The 22,434-nt window shown below is 35.7% G+C and overlaps 1 protein-coding gene across 7 annotated transcripts in view; it reads left to right on the top strand.

Annotated features, from left to right (window-relative positions):
• Positions 1–22,434, top strand: part of EXOC6 (exocyst complex component 6) — a gene marked incomplete at its 3' end in the record, with an annotated part of 92,634 nt that overhangs the window by 15,265 nt on the left and 54,935 nt on the right. For 5 of the 7 annotated variants that reach the window (XM_084290002.1, XM_084290001.1, XM_084290004.1 and 2 more), the window contains exons 2-11: positions 3,916–4,087; positions 5,416–5,463; positions 5,570–5,660; positions 6,552–6,597; positions 14,169–14,373; positions 15,693–15,848; positions 16,852–16,920; positions 20,502–20,585; positions 20,685–20,731; positions 21,101–21,221. In XM_084290002.1, the coding sequence (XP_084146128.1) occupies positions 3,916–4,087; positions 5,416–5,463; positions 5,570–5,660; positions 6,552–6,597; positions 14,169–14,373; positions 15,693–15,848; positions 16,852–16,920; positions 20,502–20,585; positions 20,685–20,731; positions 21,101–21,221 (1,039 nt within the window). The remainder of the gene's footprint in view (positions 1–3,915; positions 4,088–5,415; positions 5,464–5,569; positions 5,661–6,551; positions 6,598–14,168; positions 14,374–15,692; positions 15,849–16,851; positions 16,921–20,501; positions 20,586–20,684; positions 20,732–21,100; positions 21,222–22,434) is intronic. The other 2 variants (XM_084290007.1, XM_084290005.1) reach the window with 1 other exon arrangement.

Raw genomic sequence — 22,434 nt, 5'->3', positions numbered from 1 at the left:
TGCACTATCTTGTATTTACCTGTAGCCAAATAGATACGACTCATATTGTCCAGTTATTGGGATGATTCAGAAGTAATCTCTGTCTATAGACAGAGTTCTGGGAGCAAATAACCTGCTACACTCATTAACAGAACATCCTTTGCCTCTGCTTGTGCTTTTCCTGGGTGCCCAGCTTGCCCCATCTGTTGAGAGTGAGGGTAGCACCTGCCCTGTCCTGGCAGCTTGCACATTGCCCAAATGCACATGGTGATTTCTCTTGAGAGTTGAACTGAAAAGCACAGAATTATTATTGGAATTGCTTGCAGTGCCATAACTTTCAAATAATTATTCAAAGTTCGTAATTATTTAGCTACATCAAGGTCAATTTTGAAAATGTGTGCGCAGCAAATAAACTTCAGGAGCAAAAATAAACCACACTGTAGTAGGGTTACCTACGGGGTAAATCAGGCATGCATTCCTCAGTTCTATTTCCAGTTTTGAGAAAAAGTGTAATTTCAGTCCATGGCCAGAGGTGGCACGGCTCTCTCAAGTACGTGTACACTTCTTAAATACTGCTGCTTTAGGTCAGACTTCTTTCTAAGCCTCTGAAGTAGCATGTGTATAGTGTCCTAAGAGTGCAGAGTACTGAGAAAGTTAGGGAGCGTTTTAATTCATTTTCTTACTTATCATGGATATCAGGGAATTGTGACACAAAGTATGATTTTTTTTTTCTAAATACTGTGATTTATTTCTTTAAAAGTAGGCAGTTCTCAGGATTTTTTTCCTTCGTGTGCTGAAGAGGGTTGATTTGTTACTCTTCCCACAAGGTGGAGCTATTTACATTTGGAATTAATATGGAATTTATACCATTAGTGAATCTTAAGGGACTCCATTAAACTATTGGTGTAGATCACAGATTATCATTTAGGTCATAATTTTGTTAGTATCCTTCCAGTAAGCAGTATAATGTAGAACATAAAATAGTTACCCTTATTTTAATAAGGCAGAGTAATCTTGTGGTTAAGTCAGTGTACTGATATTGTTTCCTGACATTAAACACTTACTGTATGGTTTTGAATTAAATATTTTGATAATACATCTGACCTTTTATATATTAATTTTATGCACTGCAGTCACCAGGCAATAACAAGGTCCAAAAAGACAGTGTGTTGCTGCCACCACAAGCAGAAACTTTGGTGGTACAAACGCAGCTGTGGAGTTCCCCTTCCTCCATCTTTTTACTGTCTTGTTCTCGTTTTAGGTATATTTAGTCTACTGTGTTTTACTGTTTTCACTTACAAATATGTTGACAACTGAGTACACAGTGCTAGAGAGAAGTCCCCTATTTTTGTGATAATGATACCTCTTTTTTTTGGCCTTTTTGATTTTATTTTATTTTTTGAGAACACTGGAAGGAGACCTAAACTTTGAGACTCCTCCTGCTGTTAAAAGGCTTAAGGCAGCAGTAATAAAGAGAGCTTTTTGCTTGTTCCGTTTTAGCACATTCTGGGGGAGCTCATGCATGCACAGTATCTGTGAGGGCACTATCTGATGCCTCTGGTCCTCCTAATCTTTTTATTTCTTCTCCAGAATTGGTGCTCTGCAGGAAGGCAGGTGTCCCTCTCTGCCCACCCTGCAGGTTTCGACACCTCTCACCCTTTTCTTGTAGAGCCAGAGCAGAGCTCACATAACCAGCTTGTGCTGTTTTGGAGCACTCCAACATCGCTTGTTGAACCTTTTTCCTCACCCCTTTCCCATATCTTTAGAGGCAGTGTAGTCCACGTGTCTCTCCCAATTTCTCCAGATGCAAAACATCAGCTTGCCCAGCGAGGGTTCACCCAGTGCCATGCAGCTTGCAGCTTCCTCCCCCCTCTGGGCCGCAGTAGGCCGCAGGTGTGGGTCGCTTCCATCTTCCAGCCCAGCCCTTCGCACCGCGGCTGCCCTGGGCAGCCATGAGGTGTTCCTGTCAGGCAGCCTGCCAGGAACCTCGGGGAGCGAGGCTGGCTGTGACACTTTTGCTCCTTCCAGCTGTCATTTCAAACTGCAGCAGTGGAAAGGGTGAGGGGCATTTTTTTTCCCCCTTTGTGATTCATTTCATGGGTCAACAACTTTGGATTTTCCACTGTTGCTCTTAGGAGGAAAGAGCCTGCCTTTCAGCGTGCTAGCCTTCTTTTCCTATCAGAAGCAAAGGAGAATAATCCTCGCAACTTTTAGGGGTTGATTTATCAGACAAACCGGAATATTTTATTGCATGGATAATGAGAAAATATTTAGAGCAAGCAGGCTGTCTGGAACTATCTTCCTTCACCATGTGGGACAACGTATTACCTTTCTTATTTCTGTAACTTCAATTGCTTCTCTCAATATGTTGCCCAAGGTCAGAAGGAACTAAAAAAGCATCAAGAATCTAGTTACAGTCTCTTTTCAGTCTTCCTTGAAAGGTCAAGTTCTTAGCAGACACTCAGCCATAGGTTTGTTGAACCAGGTGGTGATGACCCCAGACCTTGGTGGAGCCCAGCTGGTCTGGTTAGAAAAGAGGATCTTGACTATGGGAAGTCATACTTCTGCAAGAAGACCAGAAGGGAAGTCCTTTCCCTGTCCTTGAGAGTTTTAGAGACTTTTGCTTACTGTTGCCTCGTTTTTGAACTTCAGACTGAAGTCTCCCACAAACAGCAGTGAGACCTTTGGAACTTCAACCTTTTTCCCATTTTATTCCCTCATGTTACTATTTATTTATTCTACATTTATGGAGAAATCTTTGCAATTATGGAGAGAAATTAAAGGCTAAAAAAAAAAAAACAACGGCATTTTTGAGGTCTTCAATCTCCTGTGTTTTTTTTTTGTTTTGTTTTGAATTGCTCGCTTTCTTAGGAGACTTCATACCTTTGATTTCCAGGGTAGCAGATTAGGATTATGGTTAAAGTTAGGGGTTAGTGTGAGTGTTTAGGTTAGTGCTTGCATTACGGTTAAGAGTTAGTGTTAGAGGTAGCATTTGGTTACGGTTAGGGATAAGTTTTGGTGTTCAGGTTCAATTGTATTAGGGTTCCTTCTTGGGAAAGGGTTAGGTATAGGGTTAGGAGTTGCAGTTACGGAATGCAGTTCTCTGTAATACCCCTTTTTTGCTTCTTCTACTAAGTCTAAAGCTTTAAATTGTCCACAGTTGTCTTTGCTCTTTCTCATGCTTGAGTATTTTTCCCTGCAGCTTTCTATTTCTGATGCAGCTCAACAGGCTACACTGGTAACTTCTGGAGTCATATTTCCCACTTGAGGTTTCTATGTTTAGCACTCAACCAATTAGTAAAATAAATCAAAAGGCATCATTTTAGCCATTCCTGAAAGTTAGATCCCATATAGGTAGCAGCCTTAGGCATGCGCATATCATGATTTTCCTTTAGGACATGTTTTGAGGGGGCTGGAGGATGGGAGGGGAACAGGGTGGCTGGGCATCTGGCCATAGCAGCACACTGCTCGGGTCACGCTGTCTGCGAGTACCCAACACTGGCACTGCTGGATAACTGCTGTTAGGAGTACTAGAAGAGCAAATTTGTATGTTTGCACTTTTTTATACTGAAGAAATAGTGGAGTTTGATGGAAAAGTGATCCATGCTATTTGAAGTGGTCAGAGAAACTGAATCTTTTGTACCCGTATTTGAGCATTAGGGCATAAACAACAGACCAGTGAGGCTCAGGTCAACCATGATGTAACTGGTTAAGCACCTGGATTAATGCCATAAGGGCTGGGTTCTGTTCTCAGTTTTGCACTATCTGTTTGTTTTAATGCTGATTTTGGTGGAGTGCATCACAAATGATGGTACCATAACATCAAGTTTGCATGCTTTTGTGTATTTTAGAGATATTTCAATAAAGATTCTTGCATACTGCACTTAACTGGTGGGTGGGAAAGTAAACTCTGATTTTCTTACTTGTATTTAACAGGTCTGTATATGATGACCAGCCAAATGCACATCAGAGGTTTATGGAAAAACTAGACGCCTGCATACGTAACCATGACAGGGAGATAGAAAAGATGTGCAATTTTCACCATCAGGGCTTTGTGGATGCTATTACAGAACTTCTTAAAGTTAGGGCTGACGCAGAAAAATTAAAGGTAAGGAACTAGTTTCTCAGTGTTTTGTATCATTGTCTTTGAATTCAAGGAAAAGGGACTTGACTTTTCTACTGAAGAATAGTATTTTCATGGCTATCACATACACCCTGATATTTCCAACAGTTCTGTTTGTTTTTAAAGTGGATTACCTGGGACTTGTGACAAGGACTGTGTTGTCTGATCCAGTAATACATTTATAAAGCTGAATATGTTATTAGGTCCAATTCTGTGTTTTGTTTTGTTTTGTTTTGTTTTTAATGTATGTTTTCGGAACATGTTACCAAAATTATTTTTGCCATTTCTTAAAGGCTTTCTCACATGGTAAAGAACAACAAAGGCTAAAGTATCAGCAAAACCAGTATTGTTTTTGTAGGCCTGCTTTTTCTGATCATGTGTTTATATGTCAGACCTTAGAAGGTTTCAAATCTTTAATGGAAAAATAAAAACGCTGCAATTATTCATGAAAAATACATTTTATTTACTCTGGAAATGAGTAGGAGAGTAGGTGGAGTTAGCAGTTTTCTTTAGAAATGAGAACTAAGATTTACTCACAAATCAGAATGGAGGATAGTGAATTATGAGATCCGTCCCTTTTAGCTCTCTTTACACTTTTGAGAGCAAAATATGCACACCAGACAGAATGAGCATAGTTCATCAGAGGTTATGATTAGAAGAGCATTATATAAAGGATATTCAGATAACAAGAGACCAAATACAGCGTCAATGAGGTCATTGAGCATCTTTGTTCAGAAATTAATGAGATTTTTAATAAACTAGAATGTGCTTCCTTATTATGATGACCTAATGAGTCACTTACTATGTGGGAAAATCTGAGGTCGAGCTTTGCCTGCACCTGCAGCATTAAAATGTTGCTGTGGTTTGGAGATTTCCACGTTTGATGTTAATCAACCACCCAGTGTTTGCATTCAGCAAAGTATGAATGTTTAATTACCATAAAATGCAATCACCATTTCTTACAGACAATGAATGGCCCATAGAGCTCATTGAGGTTATCAAAAAGGGACCAGTGGTCAATTGGGTCAATGATTTGAATTGTTTGACAGACCTACAGAAACAAGGAAAGTTCAAAAATCCCAAGTAAATTTGAGAAGTTTGCCACAGAATCTGTTAGAAAGAACTGTCATAAGTAATTGAAGTTAACAAAAGCCCTTTGCGATCAAAAGTTCAAGTTCAAGCTGTAGAGTTAATTTGAATTTGCATTTCTTTGTTCTAAGTTTCTCATGAAGCATGATCTGATTACAAGGGTGAGCAGTCACATCAGGGCAATATATGCATATTTGTCTAACAAAGGTGAAATTATTTTTAAGGTCCAAGTTACTGATACCAACCGAAGGCTTCAGGATGCTGGGAAAGAGGTGAGAAAATGGTGCTTCCTATATGGGCATTATGAATATTTGTAGCAAATTAAGTTTATTTGCATAATTTAATTGTAATTTTCTTTTAAAAAAACAACACTCCAAGGTGATAGCCCAAACAGAGGAAATCATCCGATGTAGAGTTCAACAACGGAATATTACAACAGTTGTGGAAAAACTACAGTTGTGTCTTCCAGGTGAGTGCCAGATAGCTGAATACGATGGCAAAAAGTAAGTCAAAATAGCCAAAGTGCAAAAGAATTTTATTTTTAAGTTGTGTTCTTGTAACATCCAGTTTAGCAGAAGGATTGCTGGGTTTTAGAAAGCTGTCTGCATGTAGATTCCGCAACTTTACAGTGTTTGACATAGGGTAATTATGTCACTTTGTGAGAAGACATTGAGACAGATATAAATGATGCAAACAATGTAGCCACATACAGCTTCAAATGCAGTCATACTTTTAATATGGTAAACAATAAATTTGTTGCTTAATTTTTTTTACTGTTTGAGTTCTGTGAAAAATACTGATGAGTCCATTTGAACATCTTTTATCTGTGTCATTGCAGTCTTTTTTTTTAAATAAACCATAAGGGCTCTAAAAAGTGTTTTAGAAAGGTGATATTGTAGGGTTACACCTAGCTCTATAATGTTTGTAATATTAGTGTAAAACAGATTTGAGAACTTTCCTTCGTTAAGTCTTGTTGCTGACTTGCTATGGTTACAGTAGATGGTACTGTTGCCATTTAATGGAGACAGGACATAAACTTGTAATACAGTTGAAGTTATGGTGCATAACAAGTGAACAAATGATGTAGTGTCTGCTATTCTGTTTAATCTTAATTGTTTTTTCATTTGAAAGCTGTTAAGATATTGGCATTTTTTTTATTTGCCTTAGCTGCTTTCTAGATTTTTTTTTGTTTTGTTTTGCTAGTTTTACTACATTTCTATTGTAGCAGGAATCGACTAAGGCAAATTTAGCGTATCCTTTTCTGTGGTTTATTTTGTTCTTTACAGTATACGTTGCCTTTTTTTTTTATTAACTAAAGCCACAATAAGATCCATGGGTTAATCTGCTTGTTTTTATGCAGTGCTGGAAATGTACAGCAAATTAAAAGAACAGATGAATGTAAAAAGGTGAGTGAATTTATTTTTCTTAGCAAAATATGTTTGTAAATAAACCGGTAGATTAGCAAAAACTAGTGCGGACAAGTCAATTTTCTAAGTCCTGTAGTGTGGTATGAATAGTCTTTTCATATCTTGTCTATGTTTCAAGAATGTCAGTACAAGTGGACAAATGTTATACTAAATAAAGACTTCTGGGACCTTAACGATTGCCATGAAAAGTAATGTTTAGTTAAAAAAGCATTAAATGCAGTGAAAATAAGTTTATAAAATGTGAAATAGAAAGTATTTTTTAATACTTGAAACAGTTTAAAATGCAAGAACACCACAACTGTTAGGGAGTAAAGACCTTTGCAGTGTACATTAATATCTGCTTAATTTATCATAATACATTTAAATCAAAATTATAATCCAAGAAAAAAGGACATTTTATTCCATATATTTTTCCTCAGATCTGTCTGGTATCTGTGCTAATTTTTTGTGTATGTAGAACTATGAGAATGAAGTGCAGAAAGTGTTGTGTTTTTTCATCAGTGTTGAAAAGGAAAAAAAAAAAAAAAGCAAACATAATCAAAACCATAATGAAAAATAAAATTCTATAATAAAAATAAAATTGTATTATAGGGTTTTTTTTGACTGGTACCTCACCAGTTGCACCTTCCTCTGTTGTGTCTTCATTTTCCGTTTTCTCTGAGCGCCGCTCGTTGCAGCTGTACCCCTTTATTCCCAGTTCTCTCTCCCCAGCCTCTTGTCTGCCCCTGCCTCCCTGCAGCTGTCATCCTGTCCCACAGGGCTGCTGCTGCCACCTTGTACCTCATGCACGCACACCCCAGGAATACAGCTTCTTCTTTTTCTTCTTCCTGCTTTCTACAGGATCATTGCCACTTTGTCCCTTGGTGCGCTTCATGCAGCCCCAGTCACACTGATTGCTCTTTCTCTTCCCTGCTGGATTTGCGGTCATTGTCATCGCCTCTGTGTGCTCCTGGCACCACTGCAGGGAGCTCCTGTTAACAAGTCTGTCTGGATCGAACTGTCTCCATTTAGAACCATTTGTGCATAGTCAGATGTATGCAGTGCAATCTGGAAGTACTTTTTGACTGTGTGTTTGGATTTCTGTGGTCTCAATAGGCAACATCTCTTGTCATACTGCTGGACACTTAAATATCCTAAACAATTGCCTTTGTGTATGAGTAAATCAGCTCGAAAGCCTGTGTGCAGACATGTCCAAAATGGATCAGATCTATGCACCAGATTAATCAGCAGCACTGTAGCAAATCTGATACATCTTCATCATCAATTAATGTGGTATGTGACACTTGTACACACATACTGTGGAGGAGGTTTTCTGCAGAAATACGAGTGCTTTGAGGAGAAACTAATAGCTATGGCTTTTGCTGTATCACATTACAATCAAAACTTGCTGGATAGGACCCAGTGTGGTAGATCTCACCAGCTTGACTACTATACACAAGGTCTTCTGAGCAAAACACTGGCTTGACGTTTGCTTGAAGTAGCTGGCAGCATGCCGTTGCAGTGATTTTTGGAGCTGCTCAGCAAAAGGATGTAAACAGTCCGGTGCCCCTGCTAGTCTGCTTGGAGAATGTAGTGCAGGGTGTGCTGCCTGAGCTGCACCACTTCCTGCTGCCTTGTGCAAGGTGGTCTGCAGAGTGTGCTGCTTCTTGCACGTTGAAAATTTGGAAACACTAGGATCAAGGTCTACATTCTACCATTCCACTGATCTGTCGGGCAAAATAAACATCATTCTGGCTTTAAAATTGTGAGGGAAATGATAATTCCTAACATCATCGTGGAGAGATCACTTCAGTGAGATAAAATGGCAGATGGCTTTTAACGTTTTCACTCTGTTTACAAAATAGATTTGCAGTTAGAGTTCACTGATATTTGATGGGCTTTCTGAAAAGCATCAGTATTTGTTAAATCTAAAACTAAATTTTCATTATTTAAAAGATTCATTCATAATTTTCCTGTGGAAGGAGTTGCTAGACTGGAAATCTTAAATGTTGCAAGCCAAATGATGATACACTGAACTGAGGGGTTTGGACATGTCCTTGTCATACCATAAAAAGATCTAAGGGAAAGTGGAGATGCCATAGCTTTGATGTACCATGCCTTGAAATCACATGGAGTACAGAAGGTTTAGACTGTGCTGCAGGCTACTGCTCCAGCTCAGATAGATCTCATTAGCTACGGTATGGTCACTACTTTGCCTGTGACTTACAATTTTCTATAATACAGCCTAGAGGTGGATATTTCATAGAACTTGCAATTAATTCAAATGATAATTTCCTTGTGGCTTACCAGGCAACAAATCCAAAGGGTGAATGTGTCCTGGTCTTTATCACTAAGTGGTTCAGCAGTGACAAGGACATGCAGAGCATTAGTGCTAAGATTTCACAGCTGATGTGTACAGGTACAAGGAATTTCAAAACTGCCCTTCCTAAGTTCTGCTGTGAGGCTTTCTTGGAAGAGTCAGAGATACAAGCATTCACAATGCCTGACTTAACAAAATTATAGGAGTGTTTATTTTGGACAAACATAATTTTTCACATAAGCTTTCACTGAGATTTGTGAATGCAGCAAAGCTTTCATTGGTTTAAAAAAAAAGGGGGGGGGGAGGGAAGACCTCTTTTCTTTTGAGTTTGTTTGAGCCTTTTAGAATATAATTTCATTATTCCATTTTCTTTAAATGTGACACTATGAGTCAAACTAGCCTTTCTAATATTTGGAAAAAGGGAAGAAGAAAGTGTGGATGTTCTATATTATAGAGAATAGTTGTTCTACAATAAAAATTGGAATTCCATTTCTTTTTTTCTTGATGGCCACCTCTCAAGATAATGTGGGATTTGGGGTCTGGAACACATTCTGCTTTATGCAGACAGAATGAAGTTTTACTGAGGAGTCCAAAAAGTCATCGATTGGTAGCAACTTCTGGTCACTACCAACATGGGCTATGTTTGAACTGATGACCTAGAGGTGAAAGAATCTGTATCCTATTTATCTGTTTCCTGAGCCATGCATAACACAAGTTGACAAGAACTATAGTTGAGAGGAAATAATTGAGGAATCTGCTCTAAACAGACACAGTTGGCTGGAAAGATTTATGGAGGGTTTAAAGTCTTAGAGGAGGAAGCACAAGGGAGAGGCGTGGTTTGTCCACTGCTCTTCAGAACACCTAGTGAACTTCCTTTAGTTTTAAGTCAGAGATAAGGTCATTACATATTTCATATAGTTCTGTTGGCATGGCCCGTGTGTTTGGGTTTTGATACATTTCACTGGAAAGAGCTCTCATTTTGATACATTTCACTGGAAAGAGCTGCTTCAAGTGATTGTGGATGACCAGTCTAATTGGAATCGTTAAAACTGGTGTTTTTGCAAAAATTCTTTCACAGTAAGTATTACTAAAAACAACAAACAAACAAACAAACACTCCCAACACAAAATGAAAATAATTAAATGATTAAATCTGCAAAGGTTGTTGCTGAATCTTCTTCAGTCTGTTCTGGGAAGGACTATGGTCTTTCAGACTGAGCTTTTTGCCCTGAAAAGCTTGGGTTTATTTTCTGACCTTGCTATACCTTCTTCTGAACTGTGGAAAAGACAGACTTATTTAGTCTTTTAGGTTACTAAGGCTCACTAAGAATCATGCAACCTTTCTCTGCATAAACATTCCATGCATTCAAATAAATGTTAAGACATGGAGAATACAAATAGGGAAACTTCATAGTTTATACATGTATAACTTGGTTCTCATATCTGTATGACAAGGGAAGATAGAGCAGATAAAAAGCGATGCTCATTTGTTTTTCTGCATTGTTTTGGAGTGATGTCAAAATGAAGCACTGGACTTTACCAACTGCATATCAGTGCCCAGTGGCATCCTGCTTCTGGCAACCCCCTTCCCCACAACAAAACAGAACAATAACTACAACAATAACAACAAAAGAAACACCCTAAAAATAGGCATTCGTTACTGTGCTGAAAGCTGCATTCTTTCTCACCATCTTCATAATATTATTTGTTTGATAATTACTGTTTTAAAGAATGGACACCTACCACATCATTATGGATGAAAAATGTATTCCATAGAACTTGTTTTTGTTTTTTTTTTTCACACAGGAGGTCTTCCATATGATTTTTGGAAATACTGAACTTTTGAGTCACTATCCAGAAGTTTCAGAATAGCGGTGCCTTGATCTTCTAATTTGGTTATCCTTTGGGCAACTTTTAACATTAGTATGCTGGAGAACCTTAAAAATCAGGTGTTGAATTATAAAGACAACTATAAGACAGCTAGAAATAAAAAAGTTGTTTGTGTAGTGAAAGGTGACATATTTTCAATTGCATTTTCAATGTGTGAATTTGACTCTTATTACTGAAAAATTCTAATCAACTCCCTTAAATTTATTTTGTTTTGATAGAGAACAAAAAATATTGAGTATTTAATCAATGGAAATGTAATAAGAGGGATATATAGTATTTGTCTCCGAAGGAAGCACACAATTCAGATAACATCTTTTTCTTTGTAGATTCTTTCTGTTTCTTAATAAAATTAAAGTGAGAATTTCAAGATTATCTCTTCTTTTCTTTTCTTTTTTTTTTTTTTAATGGGAAGTTTTAGTTACATGACTGTACATTTCTGTACACAAATACTTGCATGCAAATGCTTTCTACTCAATGAAATACACAGCCTTTGAATTCATCTTGCTCCCATCCTGTGTCAGTTCTTGACTGCTCTATTTAACGTGGAGCTTTTTTAGTAAGTTACAGTAATTCTCATATCTGCCTCCAAATGACACTCCACTGTTAAAAAATCTCCTGGTTTTGTTTGTTTGTTTTTCAGTCCCACTTTTTGCTGATTTTAGAAGTTTCCATTTTTATAGTGGAGATGTTATTAAAGGTCTGATCAATCGATTTTACAGTGTTCTGGCAGTAATGACAAGATGGATCAGTTCAGTACAGTCTTATTGTATGATCTCCATTGTTGTTTCAAACTTCTATCTTCGGTTTCAAAACTTGTAAGATTTGTTTTGGAAAACATATTCTTACAAGATTAGCTCAGAAGAATAGATAGGTGACTGCTACATTTATATGACAAAAATAACACTGAAAATGCTTCTCATTTATATTTAAATGGACAGTCTTCACCTTTATATGATAATGTATGATATAATGTAAAAATCTTCAGCATTGAGTTAAATCTATGGAATGTTTTTAAAGGAAAATATTTCATGGAATGATGTATTTGTATGATATGCAAAACTTTTTAGTTTAAATCCTGACCTGCAAGTGACCTTCAAATTAATAAGACTTCAGTGCTTTATCTGAACAGATGCTAAAAGGGCAAGGTCTTGAGCTCCATATATATATAATTAGTAAGCGACTCTAGAATGGATTTAAAGTGGATTATGTTAATTCTGAGCTTGGAGACAGCAGTCAAAAACCTTCCAGATGAACTAACAGTGTTCTGATAAGCTGATCTGTATAATTTAAATACAAACCTTTTATACGATTTTGATGCTATTATGGTTTTATTCCCCAGAAATCTCACCATGTGGCCCCTCTTAGTCATTTGCTATTTAAAAAAAACAACACACAAAAAACACAAAACAACAAAACCCACACACATAATACCCCCAGATCCATTCTTATCTGCAACATTCCTGTTGCCTTATGTATATTTTATATAAACCAAGCACATAATAAACAAAAGCACCTAATTTACACTTGAAACCTCTTTATTTGCAGTCTCCTGAAAGCAGTTGTGTTCTAGAATAAAAGAGAAGGTTTTTCACATCCTCTGCCTACGCTGAATTGTTAGCTTAGCTTAGAAATGCATTGACTGAGAAAATTAAAAACAAAAAAAAAAGTGTTTATTTCAGAACGAAGCATTAAGTCAGAACTGAACTATTAACAACTTACTATTGCTTGTCTGTGGAAGGGAAACCATCAGCTTGAATTTTATTTCAGTTTGAACATGAAGACCTATTCTATCTATAAAGTCTATCTATCCAGATGAACCACAACTGAAAAAGTACACATTTCCAGTTTCTCTTGAACATTTTCAATGAACTTTGCAGATACTCTGTTTTACCCTTTCAAAATGATTCAGTAGTTTTGCATTACTGATTGTGTAGGACTTCAAAAAGAAAAAGGAGCCAAGGTTGTAATACAAAAAGCTAAAACTGGGCTAAGTACATCGCTTGGCATTTTTGGAAAGGTTTGGAACTAAACAGCAAGTTAACTGAGTTTGATCTCGGTTTTTCTCCTTTTCCCATTCAATACCAAGCTAGAAGACATTGGTTCACTTTAATCCATTATAATAGGCCAAAATAAATGTGTTTTTTTAAAAGCCTCCCGGACTAAGAATGCTGTGTAAAGGAAAATTCACATCTACAGATAATTGCTGTCCTATCTACAGATAATATGCAGACATACTAAACTCTCTGGACTAAAAGTAATAATCTTGTGCAATATTCATATAAAATGTTCTGTTACAATTTACTGGGAGTTCAGATCCTGTTGTCAGTACAGCATTTTCAGTATCATTTATTTTATGTGATGGATACAAGTTATTTTCATTTTTCCTGAAATGCTCCATAATTTCATTTAAATAACTTTATTATGAAAAAGATAAATGAAAAAATACTTTATCATGATATTTTGTGTGTAGACAACCAATTTCAGTATAGCCTGTTTCACTCTTTCCTCTACAGTTACCTATCTTCATAATTTATGGACACGAGAAGAAATATTTCTTGGTGTTTTCCTTTTTCCCCTCTTTCAGGCCACATCTTCTGTATTTCTGCTACGAATAGTCTGTAGGCTAATAGAACACTGAAGAACACTGTAAATTATACAATCTTTGTTGTTTTTCGTTTGGAAAACCTTCTGACCTTAAAGCTTGTTCAAAGCAGTCATTTTGTTGGTGGGGCATACTGTATTTTGTCAGAACAGTAAATTAGATGCATGACTTATAGCAAAATATGTTAGACTGCTGGAAAAAATGTTGCTTAAGATAAGTTATGCATGTCTTTTCGAGCTACAGATGGTGGAAGGAGAGTGGGTATGGATGTGTGTGTGTGTTCACATACACCTAAATAAATTACATGCATGCAGGCACACTTTTCCAAGATTGTTTTTGTTGTTTGGTACATATACTGCAGTGTTAAATGATTGGCAATTTGTGTTTCAAAACCAAAAATTAATTTAAACAACAACAAAAAATCAATCTAGAAGGAGAGAGAGTTGTTAAAACTTTAATGCCTCTGTTCCACAAGTTTCTACATGTGGTATTAGGAATATATTGATTAGAAGAGCTATGTAGAAGTCCATTTAAAATCTTGACTTGACTGAGTTACTCTGATGTTTGTTTGTTTGTTTTTTCCAAATGAAAACTGTATGGACGACCTTTTGTTTCACATTACTCATTTTTCTAAGAACACAGTAATTTCATGAGATGCTTATTGATTGCATGTATGATATTGATATGCTATATCTAATAAACAATGTTTTATTAAAATTTGATAAGAAAGCTATATAATTTGCTTTTAATCTCTTTGTAGGTACTACTCTGCTTTAAAGACAATGGAACAGCTAGAAAATCTGTATCTTCCTAGAGTTAGCCAATACCGTTTTTGCCAGATAATGATAGAAAATCTTCCAAAACTACGTGAAGAAATAAAAGAAATTTCTATGTCTGATCTCAAGGATTTCTTAGAGAGCATTCGAAAGCATTCTGACAGAATTGGGGAAACTGCAATGAAGCAGGTAAGTCTGCCTAACAGGATGATTTGAAAACTGACCTAAAGCTGCAAAACAAAGATGCTGACATCTCATGTAGTTTCTTCCTCTGGATGTGAAGTTCACAATTCCAGCAGTCTGTGTCTAATACAGGAGGCAGCAGCATTACCCCTCAGTAGCATTCAGTTTTTTCTTTCAGATTTGTGTCTGTGTTCTAGACAAGAAGTATTTTCCTCCCTTGGAAGGGAAGGGAAAGTGCTGTGTATCTTAAGTTGCAATAAATAAATAAATAAATCATAAAATTGTGAAATGCTTTGAGTAGTCAGCTCCTAGGAAGTCTGTAACTCAGCTACTGCACCAAAACAGAGTAGCACATCTGGCCAGCCTGCAAGGATGAATAAGACTAAATGATGCGTTGAGATTACCGCCCAGTTCTTTCTGAAGTGCTACTAATACAGGGTATATTATTGGCATATTATCCTTCAGAGGCATGGTAAGAGGGAAGAGAACTGAGGAGAGAGCCAGGATGAGATTTGGACAGATGGAGCCATTGCCTGTTCTGTCACAAAATACTCTGCCGCATAAAAGCACTGGTGCAGGGCAAGTTCTGGGCAAGCAGTTAATGCTTTTAAAAATTATTTGGAGAGCAAGTCAAGTTTTAACTTGACTTCTTGCTGAGCAGAGTTCATGTTAGGTTGCCATTTTGTCATCTAAGATTTTTAGAATTTTGTTTTGTCTTTCAGAAACAAAATTCTTGTAAAATGCAGTGTTGATTAGTATAAATGAAACTTAACTGTGTCTCTCAACAAGGTTGTTTGGATACTGGATATTGTATTGTCCCGTGCCATACCCGAGGAAAAGAGCATCTCTCCACACTTAAATACAAGATTATACAGTGCTACCTTGGTGCATTTCTTTCAACAAATACGGACACCATAGTGCATTTGACTTCTGCAGCTGACTGTTTGCTAGGGCTTAACTGAAAACAGCAAACAAATAGCTGGAAAGTTATGTTATGATAACTGTATGAAGATTTGAATTTTGATTCTGTGCTTGTAGTTTGATTGGGAAAGTTGTGAAGATGACTTTGTAATTTTTTTTTCTACTACATTCTGGGGATTTGGGAAAAAACATACAAAAAATAGCTGTTCTGATGAATTTGGAACTAGAGTTCACCACCTGAAACTAACTAAGGACAAAATCAGCAGTATAGGTTGAGAGCACACATTCTGCAGTTACCCTGATTTGTATTCAATATCACCACCTGTTTTTCATGGCATAGCATATACTCATCAATGATGGAATTTGCATTACATCCCTCTCAATTGGTACTACTTTTAAAACAGGCACAACAGCAGAAAACCTTTAGTACCACTCTTCAGAAGCAGAATAACGTAAACTATGGTCGGAATATGCATTTAGGTAGAAGCAGAATTTTGGAATCCAAGAACGAAATTACATTGAAGCGAACATTTGAAGAAGATGATGAACATGAAGAAGAGGTGATGTTTTATTAAATCAGTACATCTTATTTAAAGTGGATTTTGTAGTTTTATTGAACAAAACTTGGAGTCTGCTGTCTATAGATGGAACAATGTTAGAAGGGACAAGAGAACACTTTCAAGGGACACCAGACGGGATCAACATTTTAGGGGGAAAATGCAAAATATTAATTGTATGAATGACAGCTTTAGTATCATGTTTGGGAACATTCAATTGAATAGAAATTTTAATTATTCAGGAATCAAACTGCAAGTGATATTATATAGTACCTGTTCACTTAAAAGGTTATTGGACCCAGTGGAATTTTCCTCTGTTGCTAAAGCCAGCAGTTCTTTGTTCAGGACTTCAGCTTGTCTTAGAAGCGTTTCAGAACACTTAATATCCATAATTTGAATAAAATGGTAAATATTTAGACCTTTAAATCTAAGGTGGAAATAAATCTAAATGGTGGAAAATGCTGTGAAAATAATGTTTTCATAACACAAATAAAATCTAATACTGTAAAAAAAGAGAGGGGGAAGTCAAGCAGTTAATTTACTCTTCTGTGTTAGAACAGTCTTTTTGGGTTCTGAATTACTGGCAAAAAGACTGATTCAGTGGCTCTTCAAGTCATTAGTACAAACTAATTCTACCACTTTGTGTCAAAACAGCAGCTTTTATAGCCATAAAACCTGTCAACATGGTTAATTTTGCTGGACCCAATTTGGCTTTTGTCAACCCCAATGTATTTCCATATTCACTTGAAACTTATATATATCAGTCTGTTAACTTCTCACCCTACTAACTGATCAGTTCTTCCTTAAATATTTCCAAATATTAAAGAAGCCAAATCAGACAGTTTTAAAGATGAGGGCACTAAGACTGAATTTGAAAGTTAGGGACATTTCCTTTCCAGTAAGATGTCTTACCAAGTATGTAGTAAGTGGGCGATTTCTATTGGTATTGTGTCACATTTTGCAGATTATATGCTTTTTAAGATTTATAACTTTTTCCTTTCCTCAGGTTTTAACTGCTCAAGATCTTGTAGACTTTTCTCCAGTCTATAGGTGTTTGCACATTTACTCTGTTTTGGTATGTATGACTTTAAAAGACCTTTTACTTTTTTTTTTTTTTTTCAAGTTGAACATTCTTCTTTATTATTATTTTTTGCAAGCAAGCATATTTCTTCCAGTAGTTGTAGTTCTGGATGAACCAGATGAAATGTATATACCATGGACACAGGGCATGACTGCATATTTTATTTTATATGCATTATAAAGGACACACAGGAAGACTTACTAATTATGTAAGTGGTTTTAGTAATATGGTAAAATACGTGTCTGTTTTAATATTGATGTCACCATTTTTGCAGTTCCCCCTAGTGTTCCATGTTACCTGAATGACTGGGGGGAGACAATCAATATTGCAAAACACAGGAATATTCATTGTAATTTTTTCTACGTACAGAAAAAAATGCTAAGGGCGTATAGATGAAATACTTCTGAGTATTGCTAATGCTACAATTTCAGTTGGACCTGGCTTTGACTATTCAGCCTGGGTTAGAGTCTTCCTGTGGAACACTTGCAGCTGTGTAACATGAAAGCTTTATCTTAAAATAATTTTTAGTGTTATTTCACATTTTTCATAAAGAAGGAATACAAACAAAAGTATCCATAATTACATCAGCAATTATTCATCTCAGTGAAAAGGAACAGAAGGACAGGCTGCCAGAACTGTTATAAAAGAGAAGACCATTTATTTCTACAGAGGAAATAAGTATGAAGTAACATGAGTAATATAAAGTAGACAGCTAACTTTTGCATATTCTTCCTTTAGTGTAATAAAGCAACAGGAAATAAAATTGATAGATGACATTTAAAAGTAATATATTATTATGGTCTTCACTGTGTCAAGGATCGTGATGTTGGGTCCTTGATCTAAGGATATGCTCTTTGGGTTTGCAGAGAAAGAACGTTTGCCAGCTTGCAAATTTACTGGAGGCAGAAAACAACTTTGGAGTGTTCTCTGATGTTAAAAGTCCTTAGCCCCTTAGAAAAAAGGCTTGTTGATGTCTTCAGAATAGGGTTTCTGTCTTTCCTGCCAACATCATCCAATTAATAAGCCATGGTAACAATATCAAGAGATGTGCGTTAACCACTTCTTGGATTCCTTCTCTTTTAGCTCCTATTGTAAAACATTTTTTTTTGGAGTTTACAAAACTTTATGATAACAGCAAAGGAGAGTTTATACAAAATTCATTACACTAGTATATCAAAGACTTATCTCACAGCAAACATCACCTTCTTAGTGAATTCTCTCTCTCCTACAAAGCTGTAGAAAATATTCTTTTAACATAGAACAAAAGTTTTCTACTCCTTTTTATATCTCAAAATGAGTACCTACAATTTTTTACAAGATACATACAGACCAAAAATGAACTTGTATTTATTGACAACTAAGCTTCTTTACACTGCTTAACTTCTGTACAGTAGAATGATGAGATTATTAAAAAAAAAAATTAAAAGGTGAATTTCTTATATAGAAAAAAAAAATCCATAGTTAAATAAGACTGACTGAAATATTTGCTAGTTGTTCAGATGGGAAGAAACTTTTATTTCACAGCAGCTTATGTTGTACTTACTAATTTTCAGTTTCTTGCAACTTCCTGTGATGTGTCTGAGAAGCATAAAGTGAGAGACAGTTTATATGGCCCATTATGACTGTATATTTCTGGGTTTTAAATGTGAGAGACATCCTGTATAATTTCAGTTGTATACTTGTCACTCTCATTATTATGTCTTAGTGAAATTTAGTCTCTTCATTACCCATTTTTCTCCATTACTCCTTTTGGTGGTGGAAGGAGTTGTATTTTTGATAGGGCAATCTTTGCACTGAGACTGTATATTTAAGCAATATAGAATTATATATAACAGTATCATTATGTGAAATGCTGTATATTTAATTTTTACTGAAATTAAAAGGGTAATTGCATACCCTTTTGTATGCAATAGTACCTTTTAACTAAATGCTATGTTAGTATAAAATAAATGTAACTATGGTGTGAAACATTTGATATATGAGCATATATTTGATATATGTATTCTTACAATGTATAACCTAGCATTAACTGATTTATTATTTCTGTTGATATAAACGCATAAACTTTTGGAAGCTGGGCAAAAGAAATACATTATTTAGGTATATTTTATCTTGGCTTTCCTTTGTTTATTTAGTGCATGAATCACCAGAATAGTTGCTGTACTCTACTGATTGCTTTAGAGCATATGTTTAAAATAGTTGTTATGCCTGAATTGCTGATCTTGATTGCATAAGATAGCGTAGTGTATAATTATTCATGATATATTTTACATCTCAGTATTTGGTGTGGATTTGAGAAGAACACCTAGTCTTTTTCACTTGAGAAGCTTCTGTCAGGACTGAGTAGAAATTTGGCATTGGGATTAGAATTAAATAATGTCTTTGTGCATCTGAAAACTGTGTTGAATATTTGGGCTGGAAATGACTGTTTAGCATGTCTGATAAGTATGTGTTAGTATGAATTACATCAGACTAAACTTCTCCTGTAGTAGAAAGTGTCCTGTAAAATATGCATCTCATTTACAGTGGGTTTATTTTTAAACAAAGTTTCTTTTTTTTTTTTACTTTTATATTTTGCTAGGTTTGCATTATTTCTAAATATGACAAAATACTCGTTATGAACTTAAAATATTAAAATTAATATTTCTTTGTTACGTCTTATAAAAGAGGTAAGTAATGCTGTAGCATTACAGTAGCATTCAGTCTCTGTAATATTTTGATTCAAATATATATTTTTTTGGAGATTTTTTGGAAGTCCAAGTAATGGAATTCTAAATAGCACAGGCATAATAATTAGGCCCATGATGTAAAAAACAACCTTGAATATACTAAGCTGCGTTATTCTGCTTGCATACAAATTACATTGCATTCAGTAGGTAGATAAGTAAACGTAGCACTGATTTCAAATGGACAGATGGTTTCTACTGAATGGTCATTTTAATGAGATGGTTTGGATGTCACTTGAATTCCTCACAATGTAATCATTAGGCACAGAGGGTGTTGTATTTTGAGGACTGTGATAGAAGAAAAATCCACATCCATTGTCAGTATATTTAGCAATTCCAAAGAGAATAAGCAAATACTCAGTAACTCTGTTGTGCTCTGTCAAAGCTCTTGCATTCAGATGTATCATATAAACACAGAAACAGCATTGTAACTTAGCTTTGCAATGCAGTCAGTTTCTTGAATAACCTAAAGAACCATTTTAAGAGGCATAGAGTTTCAGTTATAGAACAACAGGTAATATGCCGTATCTATTAGCATTACTATAGTCAGAAGGCTATGGTTTAAAACATAAATATTGCTTAAAATGTCCAATACTGTATGATGAAATACAATAGATATAAGCTTTTTTTTTTTTCTTTATGATACATTGTGTAGACTGCACTTTTTTTAAAGTAATCTATATATTTCATGCATGCAAAACTTCCTTGATGTCAGCTGGAAGTCTCTATGTGGAACAAATGCAAAATATGTGGCTTAGTTTAAGACAGAGAATTCTACCATTATTGTAAAAAAGTGTCTTGTAATACTGAAAAAATGTTCTTGTTTTACCTATTTTTGTCCTCTTTTAGGGTGATGGAGAAATATTTGAAAATTACTACAGAAAGCAAAGAAGGAAACAAGCAAGATTAGTTCTGCAGCCGCAGTCAAGCATGGTAACCAATACTTTATTTTTTGCATTGAATTACGTTGTACCTAATAATTAATGGTATTTTTATTCTTAATCCTTTTTTTTTTTTTTTTTTCACTGCAAGCATGAAACAGTAGAAGGCTATAGAAGATACTTCAGCCAGATTGTAGGGTAAGTTTTCTAAATGGAGATTTATTTCAGATGTGCAATACTGATTCTTAATTTACCATTTTATCTCCCATTGTCCAAAAACTTCTGTAAGATTCAGTTTCTGCACAAATCATGTGGGTGTTGGTAGCTGAATCTGAGCAATGAAAAGCATTCATATCCTACCAGTATGGTGCCCCACAGGGACCCTCCAGCACCCTGGGCTCCAGGGGGCACAAAACAAGCTTTTCACAGTTTGACTTGTGCAGGGCAAAGCGGAACACCAAACCTACCGAAGTGTTACTGCTCCAGTGGGAAAGGGTTTGACTATACTCGTGTGCGAAAGAGTTTGCGCTAATGTTACAAGACAATTTAAGTATTGCTTTATTTTAGTTTCTTTGTAGTAGAAGACCACATTTTACACGTAACCCAAGGACTGGTAACTAGAACATACACTGATGAACTCTGGAACATGGCCCTTTCAAAGATCATTGCTGTTCTTAGAACGCATTCAGTAAGTGAAAAGATTTATCACTATTTCAGTTTAAAACCTTTTACCCAAGAATTCTGTGTGTATAAAGCTGAGATAATAAGAAAGTGAAAAATTACACCTCTCTCATGTTTTCTTTTCCTTGTGATTAAAAATTGCTCAGATATGGGAGGGAGCCTGCCAAGCTTTTGTTTTTTACCAACAGTATCAGGCTGTGATCCACAGCCATGGGCTATTTGCATAATCCTTCTCTGATTTACAACTCACTGGGTCTTCCAAACGTTCTCTTAGTCCAGCAGCTTAGAATATGCAGAGTTAATCTGCTGTTATTATTGCAATCCTTCCTCATTAGTCTCAACTGACCTCTTCATTAGATCAGATTGAATAGTTCAGCACTGAAAGCACCACCAGGAAATAGTTCCTAATTATCATTCCAAATGCTGTGTTTCCAAAATAAACTCCGCCAGCAAAACCCTTGGAGCTATCTCTTCAGTGCTATACTAGTAATATGTTTATGTTGAAGTAAAAGAAAAATCTTCAGGATGTTAGAATGTAATTTCGTGTCAGCTGAGCATTTCACTATATTCATAGGGTACCTCCTAAAGTTACATTTCTATTCCAGCTCAAATGATACTGTGTGCTATTTCTTATTCCTCAGTGAAAATCAATGGAATACCATTGTTCACTGAGACTGACTTGATAGTGAATTGCTTGAGTTTACCAGTAAGGGCTGGTTTGACATAATATTTGCTATCAGAAAAAGTAGAAAAGTTTTATCTTTATCTTTTTTAAAATTTGCCAGTAGTGGTTTCTTAATAGAACGTTATTTTTAGTACAATTTTATTTTAATTTGAGGAATATTTTACTATCCATATATACTTAGAAAAACTGGGTAAAAATTCAGATTGCAGCTATAGTTTTATCACAGTAACTTTACTGATCAGTGTTATATGAGATGGTCTAATGACTTCTTAATTCATTTCAGAGGATTGGGATAAATTAAGAGATATTCATGTATTTTTTTTTAATCCAAATACTTTGCAGGTTAGTTGGCTGCATACAGATTTATAGAACTATTTAAGAGTACAGTACTTTAAGCAGTAATGTAATCTCTAATTTAAGAACTCTTCCATGTAATGTCATTGATGTAGTTGATCGTTATTTCTTCTTAAAACACATAACTCCTATCAAAATCAGTTCTATGACAGTCTCTTTCTAACATCATCCCAGTACAGAA

Source organism: Netta rufina (genome assembly GCF_964035555.1).
Source record: "Netta rufina genome assembly, chromosome: 7".
Taxonomy (NCBI): Eukaryota; Metazoa; Chordata; class Aves; order Anseriformes; family Anatidae; genus Netta; species Netta rufina.
The sequence above is the reverse complement of the archived record's forward strand: the minus strand, read 5'-3'. Positions and strand labels throughout refer to the sequence as shown.